Genomic DNA, 27,294 nt, shown 5'->3' on the forward strand with positions numbered 1-27,294 from the left:
AACGAAATAATGAAATGATCAAATGAAATGAAATGAAATATCACACATTTAAGGAGGTTAGGTCACCATCAGGTACATAACATTGGACTGTGACTGAAATATATGGCAGAAGCATTTATTTCAAATAACTGAAGAAGATTTAATATTGAGTAGAAAATTGGTTGGGGAAACAGATAAAGACTTGTTTAAAAAATCGGAAAACTTACATGGACTTTTTACTAAATGAAGAAAAAACTGAATTGATGAATTGTGGATTTGGGATTAGAAAGGGTTAAAGAGAGAGAGGAAAGAGTAAGTTGGCAGTTACTGGAGAGAAAAAATGATGAGAGTCAAAATTTGGTTTTCCTTTCTTTTTTTCACTTTTCTTTTTTCTTCTGCTTTCTTTTTATACTTTTATTGTATCGTAAAATTCTAATTTAATGTATTCAAAACAAAAAAACAACAACAATAGGGGAGAAAATTAACATCTTCTCTAGCCTGCTGCTCTTATGATTTCACTCTCGTAGGTCTTTGAAACTCTTCTCCAGCTTGGGATAAAGTCCTGGAAAACTGAAATATATTTAACGTAAGAATTAATCTTGGCTTACAGCTCAGCCAATATCCAAACAAATCAGGGGCCTCCCTTGAAGTTACCAGCATCCACAGATCTCTATCTCCATCTAGTGATCTAGTACTAAGCATGCAAGAGAGGCTGAATTTCAAAACATGTTTAATTTGCATAAAATAATCCAGTTTGTAGCTGGTAAAAAAAAAAAAAAGCACAAGATCCCAGGTTGTTGGTTGTGAAGTGGTGAGGTCAGTACATTAGCCAACCCCTTTGGAAGGGTCGTCTGAAAACGAATTGTCCAATTTTGCAAGAGGTGCATTTTATTTTATTTGTTCCTGTTCTGCAGCCATTCAAAATGTTGGCTATTTAAAAAATAAACAATAGAACAAACAGCTATCTGAAATTCTCTGGGGACTGGAAATGTTAATAATTCAAAGAAATAAAAATCTGGAATTTTTACTAACTGGAACGACATTGCTAAAAAGGAAAAGAAAAACAGGATAGGCTATGCCCTCTGTTTTTCGTAGACAGCCATCCATGTGCATGCAAGCCCACAAACACCAATTTGAAGCTCACGTATAATTGCTCCTTTGGAGCACTTCATTTATTCTGTGCCAGCCGTGCATCTGTTGCTTGGCAGAACACCTTCATGGGAAAGTTGCCTTCAGGAGTCTGTTTGAAAATGACTACAAATGATCCTTTGGTTTGGTTCTATTTGGCAGGGGGACAATTGCTTTTTGGAGTGTGCTTTCTCAATTCCTTTCTCGGGGTTAAAATCAGCATAGCCAGAGTGGTACCTTTCTGTTAATCCTCATTCCCAACGCTACGAACAGGAGCCAAGTATCTCTTCTGTAGGGCTGCACTAAACCTGTTTGCAAAGTTAAGGGAAGGGGGAGAGAGTGAAAAGATGGAAGGCTGGGATCAAAGAGAACCTTGTAAGGTCGTATGAAATTAAGACAGGGTGAGAATTTCTCCATGCAGTTAAAGGTAAAGGTTCCCCTTGCACATATGTGCTATTCGTTCCCGACTCTAGGGGGCAGTGCTCATCTCCGTTTCAAAGACAAAGGTCCTCATCTGGATTTACTGTCACAGACCATCTCTTGTTTGGAGAGCTGCCAGGCTGATATCTGCAAAATTTGGCAAGGAGTTTCAGAGAGTCACGAACCAATTAAGCGAACTAATTGTCTCCTGCTAACTCCACTCCCCTTTTGCTCCTCTTTTATTTCCCCTGTGAGGGGCCATTCATCATCCACCTGTGGCATTACTCCCCTGTTCTTTAGCTGTTCCCTTTGTCTGGCAACTCTGTGCATGCACACACTGGGAAGAGGCTCCAGCTGTTCATCTGCCTCACTGATGTCTGACTCTGAAGGCAGCTGATAATTGACATACGGCCCTGGCCCCCTCCCTGCCTCCGACACAGAGCCCTCATCAGAGCCTTCCCCAGACTCCAGGACTGGCCCATGTTCCTCCCCAACCTCCTCACTGTCCGAATCTGCTGCCAGCTCCGCAGACCGCTGGCAGGCCACAACAGTACTACTCATTTAATATCTTCCTTACTTAGCAACAGAAATTATTGTCCCATGTGATTACAAGTAGAGTATCATCCCTATTCAGGATCATATTCCCAACATTAGATTGAGAATTAAGTTGTTGTGCTGGTTTTTTTTTTTTTTTTTTTTTTTTTTGGGAGTGGGGGGAATAATTCTGATCTTTGCATAGTAACCCTGAACTTTCTGACATCTTAATGTATAATTCATTTTTCCTCTCTCTACTGATAGATGGTAGGAAAATAGGTAGAAATGCTTGCCTTCTGATGACAGGCTCAGTGCATTAGATGGAATGTGCTATAATCAACAAATAACATTATACAGCCTTCTATCTTTTTGATGCCACTTGCTTTCCTTTCCAGATTCCAAAGGGAGAAAATGAGATTTTGGAAGATTTGGTCATTTTGAAATGTTTCTGTTAAAAATTGCAGGCAAGAATCTATTTTAGTTGTGCAGCTTGGCATGTCAGAATAAGGAAGCATCAAATTTGACTTGCCCCCAGAAGTTGTGGGTGCTCCAACCCTGGAGATTTTTAACAAGAGATTGGACAACCATTTGTTGGGAATGGTGTAGGGCAGGGGTCCTCACACCTTTTAAACAGGGGGCCAACTCACGGTCCCTCAGACTGTTGGGGGGGCTCGACTGGCTGGGTAGGCATGGCTAGGTGATCATGTGACTGGGTGGGCATGGCTAGGTGGTCATATGACTGGGTGGGCGTGGCCAATTTAGCAATCCATTTTGCCTTTGTCCTTGCTGTACTTGCCCCTCCCCTACTCACCCACTGGCCGTGGATCATATGGCTGTGAAAAACATCCTGAAAGGCTGTTTTTAAAGCATTTTTAAAGACTTTTAAAGCACTACTTTACAAACTGGCAGCAGAGCTGCTTTTCAAGCCAGCAGCAGCCCCTCCCCTACTCACCCACTGGCTGTGGACTGCACTGGCTGTGGACTGCACTGGCGAGATCACCCCTCTGTCAGCTGGTCCTCCCCAGCACCTTTCGGCCTTACCTTTATAGAGCCGAGGTGGCGCAGTGGGTAGAGTGCAGTACTGCAGCCACTTCAGCTGACTGCTAGCTGCAGTTCGGCGGTTCTAATCTCACCGGCTCAAGGTTGACTCAGCCTTCCATCTTTCCGAGGTGGGTAAAATGAGGACCCAGACTGTGGGGGCGATATGCTGATTCTGTAAACCACTTAGAGAGGGCTCAAAGCCCTATGAAGTGGTATATAAGTCTAACTGCTATTGCTATTGCTACCTTCAGCAGCAGCAGTGTGGTCGGAAGTGCAGCTCAACAGGTAAAACAACTAACCAGAAATGCAGCCGGAGTGTCTGCTTACTGGAAGATAAGGCCGACGGTGAGGGGCGGGGTGAGGGATGGGGCTGAATCCCACCACTCCGCAGGCCAGATACTTTGCATTGGTGAGCCGTATCCAGCCAGTGGGCTGTAGTTTAGGATCGGTGGTGTCCTGCTTGAGCAGTACGTTGGACTAGAATGACCTCCAGTCCTTCTGTTAAATTCCACTTCCTCCTGGACAGAAAGCCATGTATCTACAGAGTGCTGTTTTTTTCAATCCATTTTTTCCCTCTTTTTGTCATACTTTCATCAGACATCAAAACACCCTTTAAATTAAAAAAATGCAATTTGTTTAACTAAAAGAATACATTTGCAAATGTTAATGACTAAAAAAAACAATAGATGCCTTATCTTTTCTAGGAAGTTCTCTCTCTCTCTTTTTTGTTCTTCCTTTTTTAGGAAACTTTTTATACTTGGATTCCAAGCAGAAGGTGCATGACTTCCATCCCACTGCAGGCTTCAAATCGCTTTAAAAAAGTGCATGTAGGAAGGGAAGATAAATCTCTGTCAAAAACTAGATTGAATAGTTTTAGCTCCATTATGAAAAGCGGCTTTTTCTCCCTTTTCAAAAGATCAGCAGGGTTTTTATGGGAAGAGGAATACAGAGGGAGAGAACTGGATGGTTAATAATAGCATGAGATCAATGTATTCCATTCAAACTTTTCTCTGCATTTAAGGCCTAGGCCGCACTGAATATCAAACTTTGTACAATTTGGGAAGGTGGGGAAAACAATTTAACAGCTTTCACAACTGGAGAGCTTATTCCGTGAACAATACGAAGTGGGGGAGAGTTGGTTTCAATCCTTATCTGATTTAAAAGGAAAATAAGACTTTGTGCACCACCAGTTCAAATGTTGACAAAGCTGTCATAAATGTTGACAGCCAATTTAGTGTAGTGGTTAAGGAACCAGGCTAGATACCAGGAGACGGGGAGTTCTAGTCCCATGTCTAGGCACAAAGCTAGTAGGTGACTTTGAGCCAATTGAAAAGCTAGGAAAGAAAGAAAAAACTTCTAAGCCCCAAAAATCTGATAGTGGCAAACTGCTTCCAAAATTGTGCCATGAAAATTGCAGAGACTTGTCTGTTGATGAAAATAAATCCCCCACCAAAAAACCCACCCAATAATGCTAGGAGCCCCTCTGGCTTCTTTTTCTTTCTTTCTGAGAACAGCCCAGGGAGAACCAAAGTACTTCATGGATTTCCATTGTCCACAGGTATATATTGTTTTTATTTGTTTCCTAGTACAATTTGATAGCTTATTAGTAACCTTGACTATCACTAAGTGTTGTATCTTTTTATCCTTGATGAATGCATTTTATTCTCTTATGTACATTAAGAGCATATGCACCAAAGACAAATTCTTTGTGTGTCCAATCACACTTGGCCAATTAAGAATTCTCTTCTACTTTATTTTATATTAGCAAAACGTTAAAGGAACACAAGAGTCACAATATATCCCATGGGCTTCAATTTGGAGGAGACACTGCACTATGAGAAACAATCTGCTGCTTCAGAGCTATCCTTGGTCCTGATGACATGAGACTCATCAAGAATGGAATGGAATGGAATGGAATTAAATTGAATTGAATTTTTTATTGGCCAAGGAATTTGTCTTTGGTGAATATGCTTTCAGTGCACATAAAGAAAAATAAAATTGAACACATTCATCAAGAATCATAAGATACAACACTTAGTGATAGTCATAGGTTACTATTAAGCAATCAAATCATACTAAGAAACAAATAAAACAATATAAATTGAAGGATACAAGCAACATGGTTATAGTCATAAGTGGGAAGAGATAGGTACTAGGAAGGAAGAGAAGAAGAATAGTAATAGTCCAAAGGAAGTCAAAGCTTTAGGCTACAGTAAAAATTCAGAAAAAGAGTTAAGAACAAACCACTTCTTCATTACCACAACAAAACTACATTGATGAAGTCACTATCACTTGATTTCAACTCAAGAACTCTTTATTTTTTAGAATAGAATAGAACAGAACAGAACAGAACAGAACAGAACAGAATAGCATTTTATTGGCCAAGTGTGATTGGACACACAAGGAATTGGTCTTTGGTCCATATGCTCTTAGTGTACATAAGGAGAATAAAATATATTCACCAAGAATAAAAAGATACAACACAGTGATAATCAAGGTTACTAATAAGGTATCAAATTGTACTAGGAAACAAATAGAACAATATAAATTGAAGGATACAAGCAACATGGTTATAGTCACAAGTGGGAAGAGATAGGTACTAGGAAGGAAGAGAAGAATAATAGTAATACAGTCTTAATAGGTAATATAACAATGTTGCGGCAATTAGTTGTTTAGCGGAGTGATGACATTTGGGGAAAACCTGTCCTTGTGTCTAGTTGTTCTGGTGTGCAGGGCTCTGTAGCATCATTTTGAGGGTAGGAGTTGAAACAATTCATGACCAGGATGCGAGGGGCCTGTAGATATTTTTACAGCCCTCTTTTTGAATCATGCAGCATACAGGTCCTCAATGGAAGGCAGGCAGGTTGGTAGCAATTGCTTTTTATGCAGACAATATGAGTCGTCCTCGTCTTACCACAGTTCATTTAGTCACCATTCAAAGTTGCAATGGCACTGAAGTGACTTATGACCATTTTTCACAGTGAGGACCTTACCAGTATCTCCGTGCTCATGTGGTCAAAATTCAGACCCTTGGCAACTGGTTCATATTTATGACTGTTGCTGTGTCCCAAGGTCATGTCATCCCCTTTTTGCGACCTTGTGACAAGCAAAGTCAATGGGGGAGCCAGATTCACTTAATGACTGAGGCAAGAAAGGTCATAAAATGGGGCAAAATTCACTTAACAAATATCTCACTTAACAAGAGGAATGTTGGGCTCAATTGTGGACATAAGCCAAGGACTACTTGTATTTGTAGCTCAGGGATGAATGATGGGTTCCTTGGTGCTCTGTGAGCTTGATCACACTGATAATGTTATGTAGTTTGGTACTGAAATGTCTGCAAGAAAATAACCAAACTCAGAGACCACCCAGCCATATCCCCAGCATTCAGATTCCTAAATGCTAAATGGCAGTATGAGAGAGCCTTCCATCTCTATTGACTTGGCAATGACTAGAAAGCATCCTCCGATTTACTGAATGAAGTCAAGATTCATTCAGGGTTCACAGAACACAATGCATTGTCAACCACATGTTCACCTGTGATGAAGTATAGATCCAACTGAAATCTTTTACATAGCCTTGTTGTTCAGGAGAAACAACAAGTCTAACCAAGTAGGTAGGGAATCAAGAATGACCAAACTCCAGGAGTCTGCATTATCCTCTTCACTTTCTGAAACAGGAAGTGCGATCTTCCCAACTTTTGATAGACCAAAGTCAACATGTGCTAAATTGCATCAAGCAACAGGAAGGAATTATATTTCTTAGTCACAGAGGAACATATTGCTGTGTTGCTGCCTAAGACCGAATGCTTGAAATGATTGAGTGTTTGGAGTCAACCTTTTTTGTATCTAGAGGTTTGCTGGAAAAAATACAAAACAAAAACAAAAACCCAAGAACAACATCCTTGATAAGCTCAGCTACTGTTAATTAAATGAATTTGGTGAAGAAAAACAAGAAAAGGGGTGGGGGGGGAGACAAAGGCTTATTTAAAAAAATATTAATTACATTTCCCCTCATAACTAAGTAGCATAACAATTGCAACTGGTAGAGCAAATTAGATTCTAAATGCACTAGTGATTTGATAGATATCATTTTACAAAGTGTTAGTGAGAAGGTGTTACTGCTAGAAAAGGAGTTAAGATCCAGAACAGGTCTTCAGAACAGTTCTGAAATTACAAAAGGTTCATTAATGGACTTTTAGAAGATCTGAGAAGAACGATCAAAGAACAGTGCAGTTTCTTGCTTCCCTTGGTGTACCACACAGCACACACAAAGACTTGTGACACATGCATTAAGCCATGTCTTCTTTCATTTGTATAAATCCAACCACAATTGGTGGGGTTTGCACAACCATCCTAGCGTGATCTTTCCAATGTGGTATGCCAGAAGTACAATATATTCACTGGCGCTTTTCAAACTGATGTTTCTAGCTTATTCTTGAATGCAGGATATGTAAATCTAAATGTATTCTGTACTCTTATATGTAAACTAAAATAGTAGCTGTGATAGAGTTCTGGTAGTGCAGTGGTTAGAACGCAGTATTACAGGCTGATTCTGCCAACTGCCAGCAGTTTGATTCCCACCAGGCTTAAGGTTGACTCAGCCTTCCATCCTTCTGAGGTTGGGAAAATGAGGAGCCATATTGTTGGGGGGAAGATGCTGACATTGTAAACCACCCAGAGATACTATGGGGCAGTATATAAAGTTTAAGTGCCATTGCTATCAATCCCTCTAAGTTAATACTTCTGACATAGATTGCAATCAGAGAAGTTGGAATGTTGAAAACATCTTCAGGACATGTCCTGTCCTGAATGCATTTTCAATACATTTGTAAATGAGGCCATATTAGCTTTCTTAAAATATGGGTATCTGTGTGTAGCATTGCTTTCTCCCAAAAAGAATAATGTAATGGCTAGGCATGTAGTATCCCTTTAGGTTAATGCTGCTGATATAGAAAAGGAGCAGGGGACACATGATAGCAGTGTTCCGATATCTCAGGAGTTGCCGCAAAGAAGAGGGAGTCAGTCTATTCACCAAAGTACCTGAAGGCAGGACAAGAAGCAATGGATGGAAACTAATCAAGGAGAGCAGCAACCTAGAACTAAGGAGAATTTTCCTGACAGAACAATTAATCAGTGGAACAACTTGCCTCCAGAAGTTGTGAATGAGCCAATCCTGGAAGTTTTTAAGAAGAGATTGGACAACCATTTATCTGAAATGGTATAAAGTTACCTACCTGAACAGGGGTTTGGACTAGAACACCTCCAAGGTCCCTTCCAACTCTGTTATTATATTATATTCTAGATTGCAAACAGGGTAGAGAAGAGAGAGGCCATACAGCACAGGAAAACTCACTGGCATGGCAGGAGAAAATCAGATTCGTCTTCTCTCCTTTGGTCGCCATTCCACTAGCAAGGCCAATGTTTTGCAGCCCTCTGTTTATTAATTTGCCCTTTGGTTTATGGATTTGTTTTACATTGTCATCTATGCAAACTGGCCTCCCATCCAGATTGTGCATGATAGTCAATATGGCAACTCAAAATGTGATATATAACGAGGACAGACTAATATTCTGCAGCCGGGAAGAGTCTGTTTTACCAACTCTCTTTTTCACATTTGTTTTTGAAAGCAACAAGAGGACGTATTATCACAAATGAAAGGGGGGGGGGGGTGACAGTTTTTTTTAAGTGGGGAGAGGAGGATTTATTTAGAAATAACTGAATTAGGCATCTTAAGTCTAGGGAAGCCTATAAAGCTGTTTTATTGGTTTTTTTGAAAGTGAAAATCACTCCTGAATGTTGATGGTGCAAATTTCTGGGCTCTAGGGGGATTTAGAAAAGAAAAAATGAAACGGCTGCCCTTGATGGATAGAACAGCAATAAGAAAAATTAGAGCCTTAATATACACTCCTATTTTTGTGTTAGACACAAACCCTTTTTTATACATCTGGTCTTTTAGCTTGTAAGTCTGAGATGAGGTTTTGTGCTAGGCACTTTTCTTACTCAGGAAACTTTCATCGTAACAGCTTCAAAATAATAACTTAAAAAAGCCTTGGATTTTTGAAATCATTTTTGCACAGGGAACATGCCTGCTCCTGGATGCTTATTTCAAGAGCCAAAAGAAAAAGCCTTTCTACATTTTTCACAGTCTGGCTTCACACAATTAATATTCACGTCGAAGCCCACTTTCAGTTGTTTTTATTCTCGTCTTGAGACAAATATTTTGTTTCAAAGGCTGTAAGGTGGAATGAAAAAGGGAGATGCTTGTAAAAGCTATTAAGGAACAAAGCAAATGTTCCTCTGTTGTTTTGAAGACAATGGTCCAGCCATCTCTCTCTCTCTCTTTCTCTCTTTCTCTCTTTCTCTCTCTCTCTCTCTCTCTCTCTCTCTCTCTCTCTCTCTCTCTCTCTGTCTCGGTGTTGCATTCCATGAATCCAGTTGCAGTACAAAAAAAGGAGGAGGGAGGAGGCAAATATTAAATATTCAAAGTCAGGTAAGGGAATTTAACTCAACTGCAGGCTAGAAACAAATTCAAAGCATTTTCTAGAGGAAAGGAGGTTTGGTGGGGAAGAGAAATAGGAAAATAACCAGCCCAGTTTGGTTCATGTGTCACCAACAAAACAAACAGATGGCACAATTTCTGTTTTTTATGGCAGGGCTGGGCAGGGCTGGTGGTCTTTAGGGAGGAAGCAAAGGCTGTGGCTGGCGACACATAAACAAAATGGGCAAAGCTTCTTGATCTACTTTGGGATTTGGGAGGCAATTTCAGAAATAATTTAGGTTTTCTTTCTTTGTGAATGGGGGTGTCTAAATGTCTGCTTACATTACTGTTTACTGGATGTTCTTGCCAGTTCACTACCCCATATTTACTAAGTATTCTTTCTTTATTGAGCAGGTTGGTGTTGCTTTCCTGTCTTCTCCAAGTCCATCCTAGTCATTAGATGCAGATAGGATAATTCTTCTTGAGTAAAAGAGAAAAGCAACATGCCACACACTTCAGCTTTCTGCCTGGAGAAGAAAAGGAGAGATAACCTACCAATAGAAGAGAATATTTGTAGCTCAGAGTTGAACTGAAGGATACTTGGTACTCACTTGGTGATTTTCTTGCAGATATTTCATTACATCTAAGCATTGATGATGTTACTTAGTTTGGGTAATCTGCAAGAAAATAACCAAGTTCAGAGAACACCAAGAATTCGACAGACATTTCATTATCAAACCAGATAATATCATTGGTGCTCTTGGATGACATTACATAGTTTGGTAATGAAATGTCTGCAAGAAATCCACTAGATTCAGAGAGCTCCAAGGACCCAGAGATAATATATCCTAAAAAGTACCAAAGATGGTGATGTCCTACTTGAATAGGTTCAAGTAGGAGAGAAAGCTTTAAAAACACCATAAAAAAAGAATGCGAGTTTCAAAAATGATTAGCAATAATTGCTGGAAACAGTTGATCCGAGACAATTCAGCAATTGATGGAATAGAGGATGATTGATGATGCCAAAGATGAAAAGATGGAGGAAGCATGAGAAACAGAGTTGAGCAAAGTCATCCACAAGGGATGTTCATGGGTATCTGGGCAGCTGCCTTCTAGTGCCTCAGATCATTGGTGGAGGTAGTCAAATTCAACCAAAATTGATGGGCAGGTGCAATTCTAGATTTCAGGAGAACTTCCCAGCCCAATTTAGAAATGATAGGGATGCTTTATGCCATCAACCTTAGCTAGAACTGTCTCTTGACTCAGATAACAGGGTAGAAAATATAGCCCATCAGCCATTTATGGTTTGGCAAGAAGTTCTCCCTGGTTCAGCTTGAATGCCTAGATAGCTCTTGCTTAAACTTTACAACATCTGACCTTTTCAATTATGCCTGCCTAGTATTGGAGAAGTGATGGGAATTTACTACTGAACCTCAGGAAATGCAGAATTCTGAGAAATCTATGGGTTTGTTTCATGCCATAGCCTGGGACTGTTCAAAGCTCTTTCACTATTTAGAAAGAGAAGGAGTTTACTCCCTCTTGAGTGTCATATTTCACCCTTTTATAAGACAGACATTGGTAATTGGAAGCTCAGCGTGCACTGGGTATTTGAAGGCTTTCTTGGTTGGGAAATCAGATTGGCTCCCACCCATTCTGAGCATCACAGAAAATTAGTATTGACAGAACAGTGGATGCGGAGTGCCTACATTGCATCCTTATAATTTACTAGTCGATAACCCAGCATTGCCCAGGTATTATTTATAAGTGGGGGATGTCCAGACCAAACATAATTTCTAATGTTAGATTTTCCCCCTTACGTGGAGTACTGTGAAGCTGTTACCATGGCAACTCCACTGCACTACACAGTAGAAGCCATTTTACGGCAGTACAGTAGAAGCCGTTTAAGGCACGACAGGCTGTATCTTAACAGAACACACACACTGAGGGGTGTTGGAGTGTCTTACCCCCCACAGAATTTGTTTCCAGAGAGTAAGTCATCTGTGTACCAAGTTTGATTGAAATTGCTCAAGTCATTCCAGTATTATGCTGGAACACACACACACACACACACACACACACACACACACACGGAACATGGAAGAGAAGCTAGACAATAACTCTCTAGAATCTATTTCTAACCCAACTGCAAAGGAAACACCTCAACTGCACCTATAGTTTGAAGGAAAACTTAGCAAGGAGAAAAGTACTTACTAGTATAGTACATGGGAAAATCTAGTATATCGAGAACTGCAGTGGGTAAGATAATGGATACTTACAAATTGTAAAATATTTGTAAGTATCAGGAGGGTAAGGACTGCTTAACATGATATCCAAAGGACCTTGCATTTCATCCAATTTCAGAATGTTTGGCTCAAAAAAACCTAAAATACATCTCTGGTCTTTGAGTGTAATAAGCTTGATTTGATTTGAACCTAAAATATGTTTAGTTTTTTAAATTACGTATTTAATTAATATGCCACACATCTCACTATTAAGTGACTCTGGGTGGCATTAAACACATCAGAAATTTAATACTTAATAATTCTATTGCATATCATAGGGATTTCAGTTGGTGCACTTTGTTATAAAGTATGTGCCCTAATCACTAAATGTGGTATCCAGGCCTCCTATACATGTAGGCAAGTATCACTTTGCACACGTTTACTTGGAGCAACTCATTAGCACAAAACCATGGAATGGCCATCATTCAATAGAGGGCATGTCAAGATATTAACCACTCCTTGGTCCATCATGAGAGACCATCACAAACCTACACTGGTTATACCCTGCATGCTGTAGAAGATGACTATACTGAAAACGATGGTGGGGTCAAACACACTATCAGTTTGGAATTGCTACATCCCTGTAAGAGACCTAGGTCCAGCCCTGCTTTACATCCATTGACATAAAGGGGGGGTGTTGTTGTTAGTTGCAAAGTCATGTGTGACCCATTCCGACCCCATGGACAACATTCCTCCAGGTCTTCCTGTCCTCTGCCATCTCCCGGAGTTCATTTAAGTTCACGCCTACTGCTTCGGTGACTCCATCCAGGCACCTCCTTCTCTGTCATCCCTTTCTTCTTTTTTGCCCTCCATCGTTTCCAGCATTAAGCTCTTCTTCAGGGAGTCCTTCCTTCTCATTAGGTAGCCAAAGTACTTGAGTTTCTTCTTCAGGATCTGGCCTTCTAAAGAGCGATCAGGGTTGATCTTATCTAGGACTGACCGGTTTGATCGCTTCACAGTCCAAGGGACTCGCAGGAGTCTTCTCCAGCAACGAAGTTCAAAGGCCTCCATTCTTTGGCGCTCAGCCTTTCTTATGGTCCAACCTTCACAGTCATACATTGCAACTGGAAAAAAACCATAGCCTTGACTACACATGGCAGGGTGATGTCTCTGCTTTTTACTAGTGGGCTTATCTGACACCAATTTGTCATGACCATTAGTAGATCAGATTCTTATGTATGGGTAGCATGATATAAAATCACAGTCCTTTTGAACTCCATCCTGGCTCCTGATTTCTTACCCCTGACACATGCTACATATTTACTACATATTTACTCAATGAAACAATTCCAAGCAGGCCATAATAATCTCATACATTTCCTACTCCAGGCTCCATTTCTTCCTCTGAAAGTTATTGAAAAGAAAGGGGAAGAGTGGGTGCTCTTCATAATTAACATGCAGCAATGCCTGTCATGCAGGGAGAAGGCATAGTTATAATAACTCAGGAGTCAATAATTCATAAACCCTAATGCATTATTAATCAATTATCGAGGCCCAAATTACATTTAATGAGATTAAGCTGATTGGAGCGCTAAGCTGTTTGAAACATATTGATTTAATCAATGTGCTTAATTAAACTGTGTACATTTTTTCCACACAATCATTAGTTCACAGCACCCTGCAAAAATGGCCATTGCTCACTGCTCCACTTTCTCATTTCTCTGCTGGTGCTCTTAATTGGGAAGAGCCCGGCGAAGCAGCATTTGTTGAAAAGAACTGGCCTTCTTCCTCTTCCAAACATGGCTCAGGCAGCCCAGGCATCTTAAGAAATGGATGTTGCTGGAAAGCTACCAGAATCTGAGCATGCACCAGGCTGAGTTTGCCATTTCCATTAATACATTTTGTGACATTTTCTAGGAAAGATATGATTTCCTTTAATTGAGTGGAGGTTAACTCAGTGGTCATGGGCGACATGCAAAACTGCAAATCCATCAAGACAGTACTACTCATTTAAGTTAGCATAATTTTCTATCAGAGGAGGAGGAGGAGAAGGAGGAGGAAGAAGAGAAATGTTAAGCTATGCTTCGACTTAATTCAGTGCCAGTCCTTTGAGGTACACCAGACAAGAAGCACAATAATGGACCACAACTTTAACCGAATTTTACAAGTTTGAAGTTATTTCTCCCTTCTTTTCCTTTTACTCTTCTGAAAACTTTGGAGGGAAACTTCTGAAACTTCTCCTATGCTCTTCCTCCTTCTGTGGGCTGAGATACCTTTTTCATGTTGATTCTGTAGTCTGTAGTTCTTCCTCCTGTCTTTCAAGGTCATCCCTACTTACTATTACATGCACTGATTTTTAACTGAGAATTCTCCTTCACACTTACAAATAATGTCCCTGTGATTATACCGTACTGCTGTACTGTAGTCTTTGGTTTCCCCAACAAGTTTCTCAAATGAAAATTGTAGGACTTGGATATAAAAAGGATTATTTTTCCTTCCATTCCTAAAGATAAAGTTCCCCTTCCACATATGTGCTAGTCGTTCCTGACTCTAGGGGGCGGTGCTCATCTCCGTTTCAAAGTCGAAGAGCCAGTACTGTCTGAAGACATCTCTGTGGTCATGTGACCAGTATGACTAAGGTTGGCAGAAGCTGGGACAAGTAACGGGAGCTCGCTTCATTATGCGATGCTAGGGATTCCAACTGCCCAGCTGCCAACCTTTCTGATCAACAAGCTCAGCATCTTAGCCACTGAGCCACCATGTCACTCTGAAGGTGTTGTTAAAAGCCCTAAGAAGAATGGTAGGAAAGGTAACCAGGTTTATATTTTGAGAAGATAGCAGGATCTAACCCGCTTTGGGTGATCTGTGAAGTTAAGCTGGGTCCGCCCAGCTTAGCTTGTAGCCCAAGTGAAAAGTCAAAAAATATATGCAGGAAGAAGGTGATGGCAAATTGATTCAAGGATGTTGCCAAGAACACTGAATGAAAATATCCATGTAGTTATGAGGAGAGAAGCTTGTTTTAAGGACATCTCTATCCTTGGTTTTTTAAAGTTTTTGATAGAATTAACCCAATGTTCTTATAATTTTTCATAACAGGGGTGGAACCTACTTGATATATAATGAAATCCAAATGCAAAGAAAAGTATGAAATTCTTCCTTTCAGGCAGATAGCTTACAAAGCTTAGCTATTACAATTCTGGCATCTCTCACTATTTAGCTTTGTTTAAAAAAAATTATTGAATCGTAGTTTGTTTTACTGAGCCTGAAGAGACTCATGGGGGTTACCCATGTAAATAAGCCATAAAACATAACATTTTAAATACATAGCAATAGTAAAACGAAAAGCCTAACAATAAGATAAATAAGGGGGAAAAAACATAAGACAACTGAAGGTATCAACTCAATTTAATCAGTGCAATGATAACCATCAAAGGACCTCCAGAAGATTCTGATTAATGGTCTTCTAAGATGATCATTATTTTAAAAAGACCATTATTCTAAGAGGACGCAGTGGCTCAGTGGCTAAGACACTGAACTTGTCAATCAGAAAGGTCGGCCGTTCGGTGGTTCGAATCCCTGGTGCCATGTAACGGAGTGAGCTCCCATTACTTATTCCAGCTTCTGCCAACCTAGCAGTTCGAAAGCATGTGAAAATGCAAGTAGATAAATAGGAACCACCTTTGGTGGGAAGGTAACAGTGTCCCGTGCACCTTTGGCATTTAGTCATGCCGGCCACATGACCACGGAGATGTCTTCGGACAGCGCTGGCTCTTCGGCATTGAAACGGAGATGAGCAACGCCCCCTAGAGTCAGGAATGACTAGCAGATATGTGCGAGAGGGGAACCTTTATCTATACCTAAGATGATCCAAGGTAAAAGCTAACAACTTCCATGGGGGAAGCTATTCTGCAAGGTGGAGTCAACCACAGAAAATCTGTCTCTGGGCTCCAACCCTCTCATCTCCTTTTTGTAAGGCCCTTATATTGCAGGAGTCCAATATACAACTTTGCAGTATCTTCTAATACAGAGTTGATGAGAATTTTGCTTTGTTCATTTTGGAGAAGAAATGACCAAAGTATACATATTTCCTCACCAATGGAATCCAGACAGCTTGACTTTAAAAGAAAAATGCAAATACAGGAAGAAAGCTAATAAAGCTTCGGCTGTCAAGCAGCTGAAAAAAATAAGTTTCCTCAGGCAGGGAGGTTGCCAAATTTCAGCAGAGCACTTGCAAATACTGCAGGATTAAAATTCATGATTCACAGGAGGTGGAGGGTTCTCTTTCGAATATAGAAAGTCTGAATGTATGTGGACCAAGGTGGCTTTTTTCCCCCTAAACAGGATTCTTTTTGAAAAGTCCAGGCAAGGATGAGGGTCAAGTGGGGAACTAGCCTTGAGTTCTTGCACAGCCACAAGAGGTATAACCCTGCCCCACCCACACACCACCAAGGTCCATGAAACCGTATCTGTTTGCTCCAAGGGAAAGAAAACAGTCTATGGAGATTCTTGTAATATAGGCAGAAATCAACAGAGTAGCTGACTTGAGCCTTTCACAAGTAAATCTAATTGCTTGTACCTAAAACACACACACAAACGCACACATACACACAGAGTTATACAAATAGACATACATGAAAAGGTACACAAAAACCTTTGGCACCGCCAGTAGCCCTTATGACAAGCAGATGAGTTACCTCACAGTTTTAAACTCAACAGGCTATACAGTAACCATTCAATTCTTTTTTTTTCCAATGTGATCATTAAGTGTTTGCTCAGTGACAGTTTAATTTCTCCCATCGGTGCAGTTTCTGTAAGATGCAGCCTGAGCACAATGCATAATAAAGCGTTACACTTTTCCTAGCAAAATAGTTCTGGGTAGGCTCTCCATTTCCGTTTATAAGCAAGAGCCCCTCACAGACATTTGCTCTTGACTTCCAGGTCCCCAAATGGGTCGTTGGGGAGGGGGCATAAGACAATGGATACGGAATGGAATGACCAAATTGACTTTCTGGGAAGTCAGCACAAGAACATTTGAGAGACCAAGCTCAATTAATTCTAAGATGGCTCTTCTTCTTTTTCTAGAAACAGAATGACATTTTAATAAGCAGGCTCAGGTAGCTTGTGAGAATTGATCCATATCTCTAGAATTAGAAAAGAGCTGTGGCGCTGGGATGTATAAAACATACACTTCTTAATAGGTTTGTTCATAAGAGTCCAATATTAGAGTGGCTTGTCTCTCCTCTTGGCCATATTCTGTTGTTGATAAGGAATAAGAAATTATTGCAGAAGCTAAGTAGAACAATAGGCAAACTCAAGAAGTTCGGAAATAGATGTTTTAAGCCATCAGGACACCAATGGCAGGTCCAACCTGGGACATCTAGCAAGAGAGCACAAGCAGCTTGGTCTATACACCAGTGGAGAAACCCCAGTTGATCTACTGAAGGTGCTTTTCCAAAAGGCAACTTGGTTTTTTTTTTGCTTGAAAATGTTTCGCTTTTCACCCAAGAAGCTTTTTGGATGAGAAGTGAAATGTCTTCAAGGAAAAACAAAGTTCCAGTTGCCTTTTGGAAAAGCACCTTTAGGACAACCTTGACCTGGGTGATTGAGCATCTCCATAGACTCAAGTCTTGATGAACTGCAGTGCCAGATTCAGAATGTCTTGAAAATATATGTAGTATAGGTAAGCTGAGATAGGCAGGTCTTTTTTCAACCAGGTACACTTTAGATATTTCAAACAGTTCTCTAGCATTAGAACTTTTTTATTCTCCCAAGCCATAGAGGGTAGCAAGTTAGAAAGAGCTGATTGAAGGACCTCAGGCTTAGTTATTAACACCAAGAAACTCATAAGGCAGAGGTAATTTTCCACTAACTTCTGAAACTCAGATCTTATACCTTTGTTAAGGTTTCTTGTCCTCTGACATCACCTTCTGACTTGTTCTCTAGGAAATTTTGGGTTTTGTCTCTCTGAATGCTCTCTCTGATACTTGATTTATTCATCCATTTAGAAGTTACTTATCCTCTTTACAAGTTTGGGCAGTTTACAAGATTTGATGGGGAAAAAACCCATTAAAATGTTGTTTACATTTAACACTAGGCATTATACTTCCCCATACATTTGTATCTTTGCAAACCATTCTTATCTCTACCATATTCCATCGCAATTTCCTGTGTTGCCTTTTATTCTTGAAACTTTCACTTCCCTCTATTTGGGTGAGAAACGATAGCAATAAACTGGAGGGCAAAGCTTGGAAACCACGTTGCTTATCCAATAACTTCTCAGCTACTTTCTTCTCCTATAGGCGGTATGGGATGTTGTCTCATAGATTGAAATAAAGTGTGAGGGACAGTTCAGCTAGTTTGTGTACACAAGACCAGTGGTGGGATTCAAAAAAAATTATTACTGGTTCTGTGGGCATGGCTTGGTGGGTGTGGCAGGGGAAGGATACTGTAAAATCTCCATTCCCTCCCCACTCCAGGGGAAGGTTACTGCAAAATCCCCATTTCCTCCCCATTAGCTTGGACTTGGGAGGCAGAGGATAGGGGCGAGGCCAGCCAGGGGTGTTATTTGCCACTTCTCCAAACTACTCAAAATTTCAGCTCCTGGTTCTCCAGAACTGGTCAGAACCTCCTGAATATCACCTCTGCACAAGAGACACCACTTTCACCTTTATCCCGGGAAGAAAAACACTTCATTTATTTATTTATTATTAAATAAATTTGTAGAGCTGAGGTGGCGCAGTGGTTAGAATGCGGCACTGCAGGTTACTTCTGCTGACTGCCGGCTGACTGCAATTTGGCAGTTTGAATCTCACCAGGCTCCAGGCTGACTCAGCCTTCTCTCCTTCCGAGGTGGGTAAAATGATTGGGGGGGGGCAATAGGCTGACTCTGTAAACTGCTTAGAGAGGGCTGTAAAGAACTGTGCAGCGGTATATAACTCTAAGTGCTATTGCTATTGCTATATCTACCAACTTCACACATAGGCAACTCCATGATAGCTGCTAAGACTTTTTTGAATCTAATCATGCTATAAAAGTCAGATATACATTGGTAATAATGCCATATGGGATCCAGAAATGTGCTTCCATACCACTTCTTATCTGCTCCCAAAAAAACCAACATCAACAAGGAGGATAATAGTCTCATGAATTCTCAGCCAATTCACCTTAAAAACATACAGATGTAGGCAAGCAATCCATTTATAAAAGCTGAACAATTAAATTATTTCCCAGCTTGGTTATCTATAAATATTGTGTATCTATGCAAATAATTCTCTAAGGAAGCCGCATCAGGCTGAGTTCACATATCATGTTAAACTAGGGTGTTCCACATGATTTACTGAATAAACCTAAATTGGCTAAATTTGCACAGCATGCTAAAGCATGAATCAGGGTTATAAGCCAAAATAGCTGGGTTCATAGTTTATGTGAAATCCAAATCATATTTAACACAATGAGTGAATCCAAGCTTAACTGTAAAATAAAATATGAAAGGGTGTAATCCCAGGGGAGAAAAAAGAATCACATCATTCATTAGGAATGGAAAGAGTTGAAGACTGACCAATAATAATAATAAAAGCAGAATTGCCAGCAGCATCTCTATTTTTCCCTTCATGGCCAGACACCAGCTGGTGTCCACATGGTCAATTGTCAAGTAGCAAAGGCTAATCTGAAAACATTTCCTCTCTTTCTTTCAACAAGACCTTTCCACCTCTTATTGCATTTTTGCAAATCTGAGCTGCATTTATCATTTTGAAACATACAAAAGAAACCTTTCATAACAATTTCCTTGTTCTGCAAATTAGAGAACATCTATAAAGTCAAAGCAAATAAATCAAAGGTCCCAAAAGCTGTAATTCTCCATGTTGTTTCAATGAAACAAAAATGTAGATAATTCTTTCTGAAGCTACCGGGTTTGACGATATCTTCTTCTTTTTTCAATATTTAATAAAAACTATTTTAAAATGTAGATAATTATTAAGCCTTGCTGCAATGCAAGTCTGAACATGACATGGTCTTTTTTTGGTCTCATATTGCCCAATAATATGTTTAAAAATTGTCTGCATCATTGCAACAAAACTATGCATATCTTACATTGAATTACATTTAACTATATAGTGGCAGATTTTTTCCCCCTGATTTTTTTTTTCATATTGAAGATGGCAGGAATCGAACCAAAGTGTTCTGACCTAGGCTTCCCAAGAGCGTGAAGCAAACTCCTTGTCCTGACAAAAAACACTTTTATTAAAAGTCTTTCAAGGGAGGATTTACAGTCACAGACCTTATCTAGCTTGGAGAGCTGCCAGGCCGATATCTGCAAAACTTGGCAAGGAATCTCAGAGAGTCATGAACCAATTAAGTGAACTAATTGTCTCCTGCAAACTCCACTCCCCTTTCGCTCCTCTTTGATTTCCTCTCAGAGGGGCCATTCATCGTCCACCTGTGGCCTTACTCTCAAGTTGACCCCTGTTCTTTACCTATTCCCTTTGTCTGGCAACTCTGCACATGCGCACACAGGGAACAGGATCCAGCTGTTTACCCGCCTCATTGATGTCTGACTCTGAAGCAGCTGATAACTGGCATACGGCTCTGGCCCCCTCTCTGCCTCCAACACAGAGCCCCCATGAGAGCCTTCCCCAGACTCCAGGACTGGCCCATGTTCCTCCCCAACCTCCTCACTGTCCGAATCTGCTACCAGCTCTGCTGGCCGCTGGCGGGCCACAACAGGTTCACACAGCACACTGAACAACAATCAATCCAGATAACTCTCTCATGGAATGTATGATTTGGATCCAAACCTTTCTCTTTCCACAAGCACACCTTCAAGGCACCTCTCTAACATGAGCTTTTCTCAACAGCAATGAAAATGGATGAACTATGTCAACCCAGCTCACGGTTTTCCTGGATGCCATTTATGATATTCAGATGTACGTTACTCAAGATCAAGAGGGGGTCGAGTAAAAAGCAGATGAGAGAACTGACTTACGGAACTGCTCCAGGTCATTCCTGCTTTCCGATTCAGGCATGGCAGTGATAGTAAGCAGAGGGCATGCATTTCCTGCTAAAGTGTGGCAAAGGGTCTGCCTCTTGAAGAAGACTTTCTTTGTATTCCTGGTTTGCTCCAAAATGTCAAGGTGGGACTGTAAAAATTGAAACATGAAAATGTAATAGTTTACAAAATGTCCTGCTGAAAGAAACCATCTAGTCCAACACCTTGTAGAGTATAGATATATAATTGGAAGTCCTAGATCCATGGGCAGACTTCTCACTGTTAATGACATAAGCTAACAGAGGACAATTTCCTTCCTTCCTTCCCTCCCTCCCTCCCTCCCTCTCTCTCTCTCTCCCGCTCTCTCTTTCTCCTCCTATTGTTTGTGAACAATTTTATTGTATGAATCCTGATTTCAACATTATGATAATAGGAAGCAAGAAAATGTCTTTAAATAATGGGAACATGCCATGAACAATTATTCAAACTATTCTCTTATTTAAAGGTCTCCTGGCTGCTTGCTGATAAATGATGGAGTGCAGTTACAGTATGAAACCAAATGTGAAGGCCTTTTGCTTGGAAATGATATAATATTATTTAATATTGCATTTAATTTGATATAATGCCTCGTTCCTCCCTTTGAGGCACCAGCCTTCTCACAACTTACCTAAGTCAGGTTTTCTCTACTAGCATGTTTTAGCCTTGCACAGATGTTGAACTACAACTGCCTGAATCTTCTAACTAGACTGCTACCCTCTTAGTAGACATGCTTCAATTGTACTATCCACACTCCAGGATCACAGACAGCTTGGCAAGTTGAGTGGTAGCTGAGCACCAGAAGCTGCAGAAAGAAAGACAACATCTACTCTGAGGGGTCCTGCTTGGGCAGGGTGTTGGACTAGAAGACCTCCAAGGTCCCTTCCAGCTGATTCATTCATTCTATTCTACATTCTATTCTCTCTGGGCTTTGTTGCTTCCTTGCAGATATTTCATTATCCAAACTAAGTAACATCATTTGAGGAATCACTTCTTACACTGTTTCCCCCAAAATAAGACCTTCCCAAATAATAAGCCCAAATGGGCTTTTGAGCACATGTGCTAAAATAAGCCCTCCTCAAAAAATAAGCCCTCCTGAAAATATTGCAATACAGCAGCAGCCATGAGGTGACCATGCTCACTGCCTCAAAAATAATAAGACCTCCCCAAAAATAAAGCCAAATGCTTATTTTGGGGGTTAAAAGAAAATAAGACCCTGTGTCAGATCCCTAAAAGTGATACTGCCATTCAATTGGGAGGAGGGGAGCCTTGGAGTTAAATCATTAGCTACATCTGAAACAACGGAGTTTTACAACTTTACAACTGGTTTCCTGTCACCGGGAGACTGAAGGTCCCAACATCTCTGGAGGGATGTTTATGGTAGCCATGTGGGATATATAACTTTGATGTCTAACTAGAGATAGCCATGGGAATGTGTGCTTTATTGACTCCCAGGGCAGAAGAGTTAAGGAAGCATCTTCACATTTGTGTATTGGTCAGAATCTGCATTCGGACAAAGGGGAGGGGTCATTATCAGGTTAATCCCATTTGCATGGCCTAAAGGTTTTCAGATGCTGCTTTGCTTCTAATGGTTTCCATCCTGCTTGATTAAAGGTTTCTTTTGAAATAATCCGTTTCAAGAGTCTTCACTTTCTCAAGTTAGGAGAGGAGCCATTACACACTGTCTTATTTTGGGGAAAACATGGTATTAGCATTGATGATGTCACCTAGTTTAGGTAAGGAAACATCTGCCAAGAAAACAACCAAGCTCAGAGAACACCAAGGGCTTCTCATTTCAACCCTGAGCTACAAATATTCTTCTTCTTACTCTGTATCTCTCTTCTCCCAATCTTCACAGATTCTGCTGAAAAGAAGCAAAACCAATGACAATTGAACAACCTGTGCATTGTATTACAATGTGGGGATTGTGATCATTGCCATTTCACTTACGTCTAGTGTCTTCTCCCTGCCCCTAAAACCCACACTGAGAGTCACTTAAACTACCTATTCACCCTAGCTGCAGGAGTGGAAAGATAAATGATTTTGTTATTAGTTCTGTTCCTTCAGGTCATCCTCTGGGTCTGTCTCTGACTTTCTTTCACTGAACCTCCTGACCCTGAGCAAATTGCAAAGCGGGCTGTAGAGGAAATGTTTTTGCATTTAGGAAATCTTTGTGTTATGGCCCACCAGCGGCCAGCAGAACTGGCTGCAGATTCAGACAGTGAGGAGATTGGGGAGGAACATGGGCCAGTCATGAAGCCTGTGGAAGGCTCTGATGAGGCTCTGTGTCAGAGGCAGAGAGGGGGCCAGAGCCGTATGCCAGTTATCAGCTGCCTTCAGAGCCAGACATCAGTAAGGCAGGCAAACAGCTGGAGCCTGTTCCCAGTGTGTTCAGGCACAGAATTACCAGATGAAGGGAACAGCTAAAGAACAGGGGTCGACTTGAGAGTAAGGCTACAGGTGGATGGTGAATGGCCCCTCCCAGAGGAAATAAAAGAGGAGCAAAAGTGGGGTGGAATTTGCAGGAGAGTCTTAGTTTGCTTGGTTCGTGTCTCTCTGAGACTCCTTGCCAAGTTCTGTAGATATCGGCCTGGCAGCTCTCCAAGCCAGAGAAGGTATGTGACTGTAAATCCTCCCTTGAAAGACTTTGCTGAATGTGAATGAGCAGAATTCACAGTAAATTAATAAAAGGGTTTTTTGTTGGGACAAGGAGTTTGCTTCATGCTCTTGGGAAGCCTAGGTCAGAATACTTTGGTTCAGTCCCTGCCATCTTCAATATGAAAAAAACATCAGGGGGGAAATCTGCCTGAAATACTTGATATTACTGATCATAGTCAAAAAAAATATTGGATTAGACTGAACCAAAGCTCTGTCCTTCTGCATTGTTGTGTTTTTTGAATGAAAAGATGGAGGTTTTGGCTTGCTTGGGCAAGCAAGGATGTATCAGCAGTTACGGTATTTGAAGTTATCATCTTGAAGAAAACACAGTTGGTTCTGACTCAAAAGAAATGGTACGATTCAATGCCAGTCTTTCACGCGGCTTCTTCTCAGGGTGCTGTAAATATGTCTGCAGTTATTAAATGCATATTAGATTGTGAAGAGTTTCCAAGTCAGTTTCCATATGGAATTTTATTGCCTTTCGAAATGCCTAGTGCAGGTAATTGAGTTCCTGGGTTGCAAAACCACTTAGAATTCATTACCGCTCTGAAGACAAAAAGGGGGAAGAAGATGCACCCATGATACCTACACACACACACACAAACACACACACACACACACACACTTGTACAAACAGAGGCTGAAAAAGAAAACCTGGTGATGCACATGTATGAAATTTGTTTTTCTTTTGGGGTGGGTGGGAATCATGCAGTCTGTAAAAATGAAATTGGTTTTTTACTGAATTTTAAAAAAAAAACTTTGCAGGGGTAATAAAAATCTGTGAGTTATTTAAGTGACCCCGGTCAAAGTTATCTCTTCAGAGATATCCACTGAAATTATGATTCAGGCAATGTCAGGAAATGAATGTTTCTCTGTATCTCAGTACAGCAGCAACTGAATCTTGTATTCATTGGAAGCATAATCTAAAATTAAGCTAAAGCTCCTCCTAACTTCAGAAGCATTTCTTTCCTTAAAAAAAAAAAAGAAATGTAAAGCAAAAACTCCTTTTGTTGGTAATTTTTGAAGCAGTGTTTACACAACAGGCCCCCTTATTTTGGTTTTCCTTTTAACTCTTTCTCATCCACTGATATTTCCATACAGCCAAATCTTGCTGAATAAAATGGACACCATCTAGTTCACCTCAGAGCCTTGACTGGCTGTCTAATAAATCAAGAAACATCCTCCTGACTCTCAGCTGACCTAACCTCGCTCTTCCCATGACGTCATTAGATTTTTTTGTTAGATGGGCATTAATATTATCTGAATTAATGAGCTGTATTCAGACGATGGATCTCTCTTAATCCTTCTTGCAAACTCTGGGATCCAATTTGCATACTGAATACATTGATTTCACTTTGACCACCTCTGCATCTGAGTGTACAAAGGGACTCTAAATATGTTATCTGACCCTGGAAATTATTACATATCCTAGAAAGAAGGCCTCAATTTTGCATGAACTGCCCAACCATGCAAGAAATTATAGAAATAGCAATAGCACTTAGACTTACCCATGTTTCCCCAAAATAAGACAGGGTCTTTTTTTTACCCCTGAAATAAGCATTTGGCCTTATTTTCAGTGAGGTATTATTATCTTTGAGGTGCAGGAGACAGCAAGCGTGGTCACCTCATGGCTGCTGCTGTGTTGCAATATTTTGGGGGAGGGCTTATTTTAGTGCATGCGCTTAAAAGCCTGATTGGGCTTATTATCCAGGGAGGTCTTATTTTTGGGAAAACATGGTATATATTGCTTCATAGTACCTTGCAGCCCTTTCTAAGTGTATTACAGAGTCAGCATCTTGCCCTCAACAATCTGAGTCCTCATTTTACTGACCTCAAAAGGGTGGAAGGCTGAGTGGGTCAGGATCAAATTCCTGGCAGGGGGCAGAATTAGCCTGAAATCCATTACACCACTATTACAATTCAGCTACAAATTACTCGCCAACAATAGATGGCAGCACCCTGATCCTAGCTGATCTCAGCAAGGCAAGAAAAATTATACCTGACTTGTATTAAATGGGAGATTACTTGATAATCTTAGAGCTATAGGGTAAACCTGGAAAGCAAACCTCCGAGAAGGTCTATAGCAAGCCACTTAAATATGGTTACCCACAAAACAATATATGAATTTATACATGAAATTCAGAGGTGGGTTCCTACCAGTTCACACCTATTCAGTAGAACCGGTTCGTCAAATCTACCGAATCGGTTAGAAGAGGTTCCACCAGTGGACTCGGAAAGCAGGCCGCACCTACAGAAGAGGTTCCAAAATTTTTTGAAACCCACCACTGGTCTTTGGATATGATTATTCTACACTATCATGCTCATATTTATAAAACTCAGTGGCTCTGTGAAAGGTAAGGATGACCACTGCGTTTGTGGTACAATCAGAACATTGCGTGTGTTGAAGTTGTTTTAACGCAAACCAAAGATGCCTTTTAATAAACAAGTTTACATCATATTCTTATGCATGCCAGTGCTGTGTGTGAGGTAATTTAAGGTGGTTCTGACAAGTGTCGTCGGCATCTTCATATCCAGTCACATGGGCAGCAAGCCACTCCCACAAAGGAGGCCACACCCACAGAGTAGGTTCAAACAATTTTTGAAACCCACCACTGATGAAATTACTAACAATTTAACTCAACTCGAGAGAGGGTTAACCTTACATTTACAGACTAGTTAGAGCCCAGCTACTATGCAGTCCATAGCTAGGTTTACATAACACATTAAGCCAAATAGCCATATGCTTGTTAACCATCAGTTTTGGCCAACTGTGACATGCAGCCTTCCCTTCAAAGTCTAGAAAAGCAGCATTACCATCATGGTAGAGTAGGTGTATGGATAATGGTAGGCCAGGTAGCAAACATCTTCCTGGTGAGGGAAAATGAGGCTGAAGGTGAGAGTATAGCATGACTTCCCACGAGGACCTCCTGCCGCTGCTGGGGCACAGTTTCGGTAGTGGTTCCTGAACAGAAAAGGAAGAGAAAAAACACTACTAAGTGGCTTTCTTGACTGCCTTCAAAACCAAGAAGGTAAGATTTTAAAACGAGGGTAGAGTGTACAAGCTTTGGAGGAAAATATAGGAAACATTCTGTGGAGATTCTCTGTCAACCAGATCATGGTCCCAAAGGTGCTTTTCAAAACTGGACTTCTTTGTTGCTTTTGTCCTTGAAGACATTTCATTTCTCATCCAAGAAGCTTCTTCATTCCAAACTGAAGAAGCTTCTTGGATGAGAAGAAAAATGTCTTTTGAAAAGCACTTTTGGACATCGGAAAAGTTCATTCTTGTTATTTTTCCAGTAAGGTGACAAGGTGATAAAATTACTTCTGGTGGTGCAGAAAGGTCCTATCCTCCATGACATAGTAGGATTGCTGGGAATGGAATATCCCCTCATGCTCTCTATCTATTGAGTCAAATTCTACTTTCAAAGCTTCCTTATTCTGGTTTGAGGCAGACCCATGCAAATAAAAGCAAAGGAGCTTAGCCGTGGTTGAGACCCATGTTCAAAACATGCAGAGAAATTCAGTCCATGGGATCCCTGGAATTTAGTTTCTCTCTCCCACATTGTGTCCCTCAGTGCTTTCTGAATCATTCTAAGCCACAAATTGGAGGGGTTCTCCTCAGAAAAAGCTTCAGTATGTCCTTTCCTAAATCCATCTCTTAGATTTAGTGCCTTGTAGGAGGTCAATAAGGTTGAGTTTTCATGATCCTTTTTTAAAGGTTGATACGACATGTAGGAACAGTAGCATTCTGGTGGCCACTATTCAGTGTCTCTACAAACCCCTGAGACATTCAGTCTTCAGGCCGCCTAT

General features: G+C 40.7%; 1 protein-coding gene across 1 annotated transcript in view; it reads right to left on the reverse strand.

Annotated features, from left to right (window-relative positions):
• The window catches only part of AGBL1 (AGBL carboxypeptidase 1), a 418,457-nt gene that overhangs the window by 282,242 nt on the left and 108,921 nt on the right, over window positions 1-27,294 (reverse strand). The window contains exons 16-17 of the mRNA XM_087704308.1: window positions 26,299-26,446; window positions 20,788-20,941 (exon numbers count right to left, since the gene is read on the reverse strand). Of these exons, the coding sequence (XP_087560434.1) occupies window positions 20,788-20,941; window positions 26,299-26,446 (302 nt within the window). The remainder of the gene's footprint in view (window positions 1-20,787; window positions 20,942-26,298; window positions 26,447-27,294) is intronic.

The sequence above is a fragment of the Thamnophis sirtalis genome, unplaced genomic scaffold (genome assembly GCF_051295495.1).
Source record: "Thamnophis sirtalis isolate CommonGarterSnake01/CBP01778 unplaced genomic scaffold, rThaSir2_p1.2 scaffold_2, whole genome shotgun sequence".
Classification (NCBI taxonomy): Eukaryota; Metazoa; Chordata; class Lepidosauria; order Squamata; family Natricidae; genus Thamnophis; species Thamnophis sirtalis.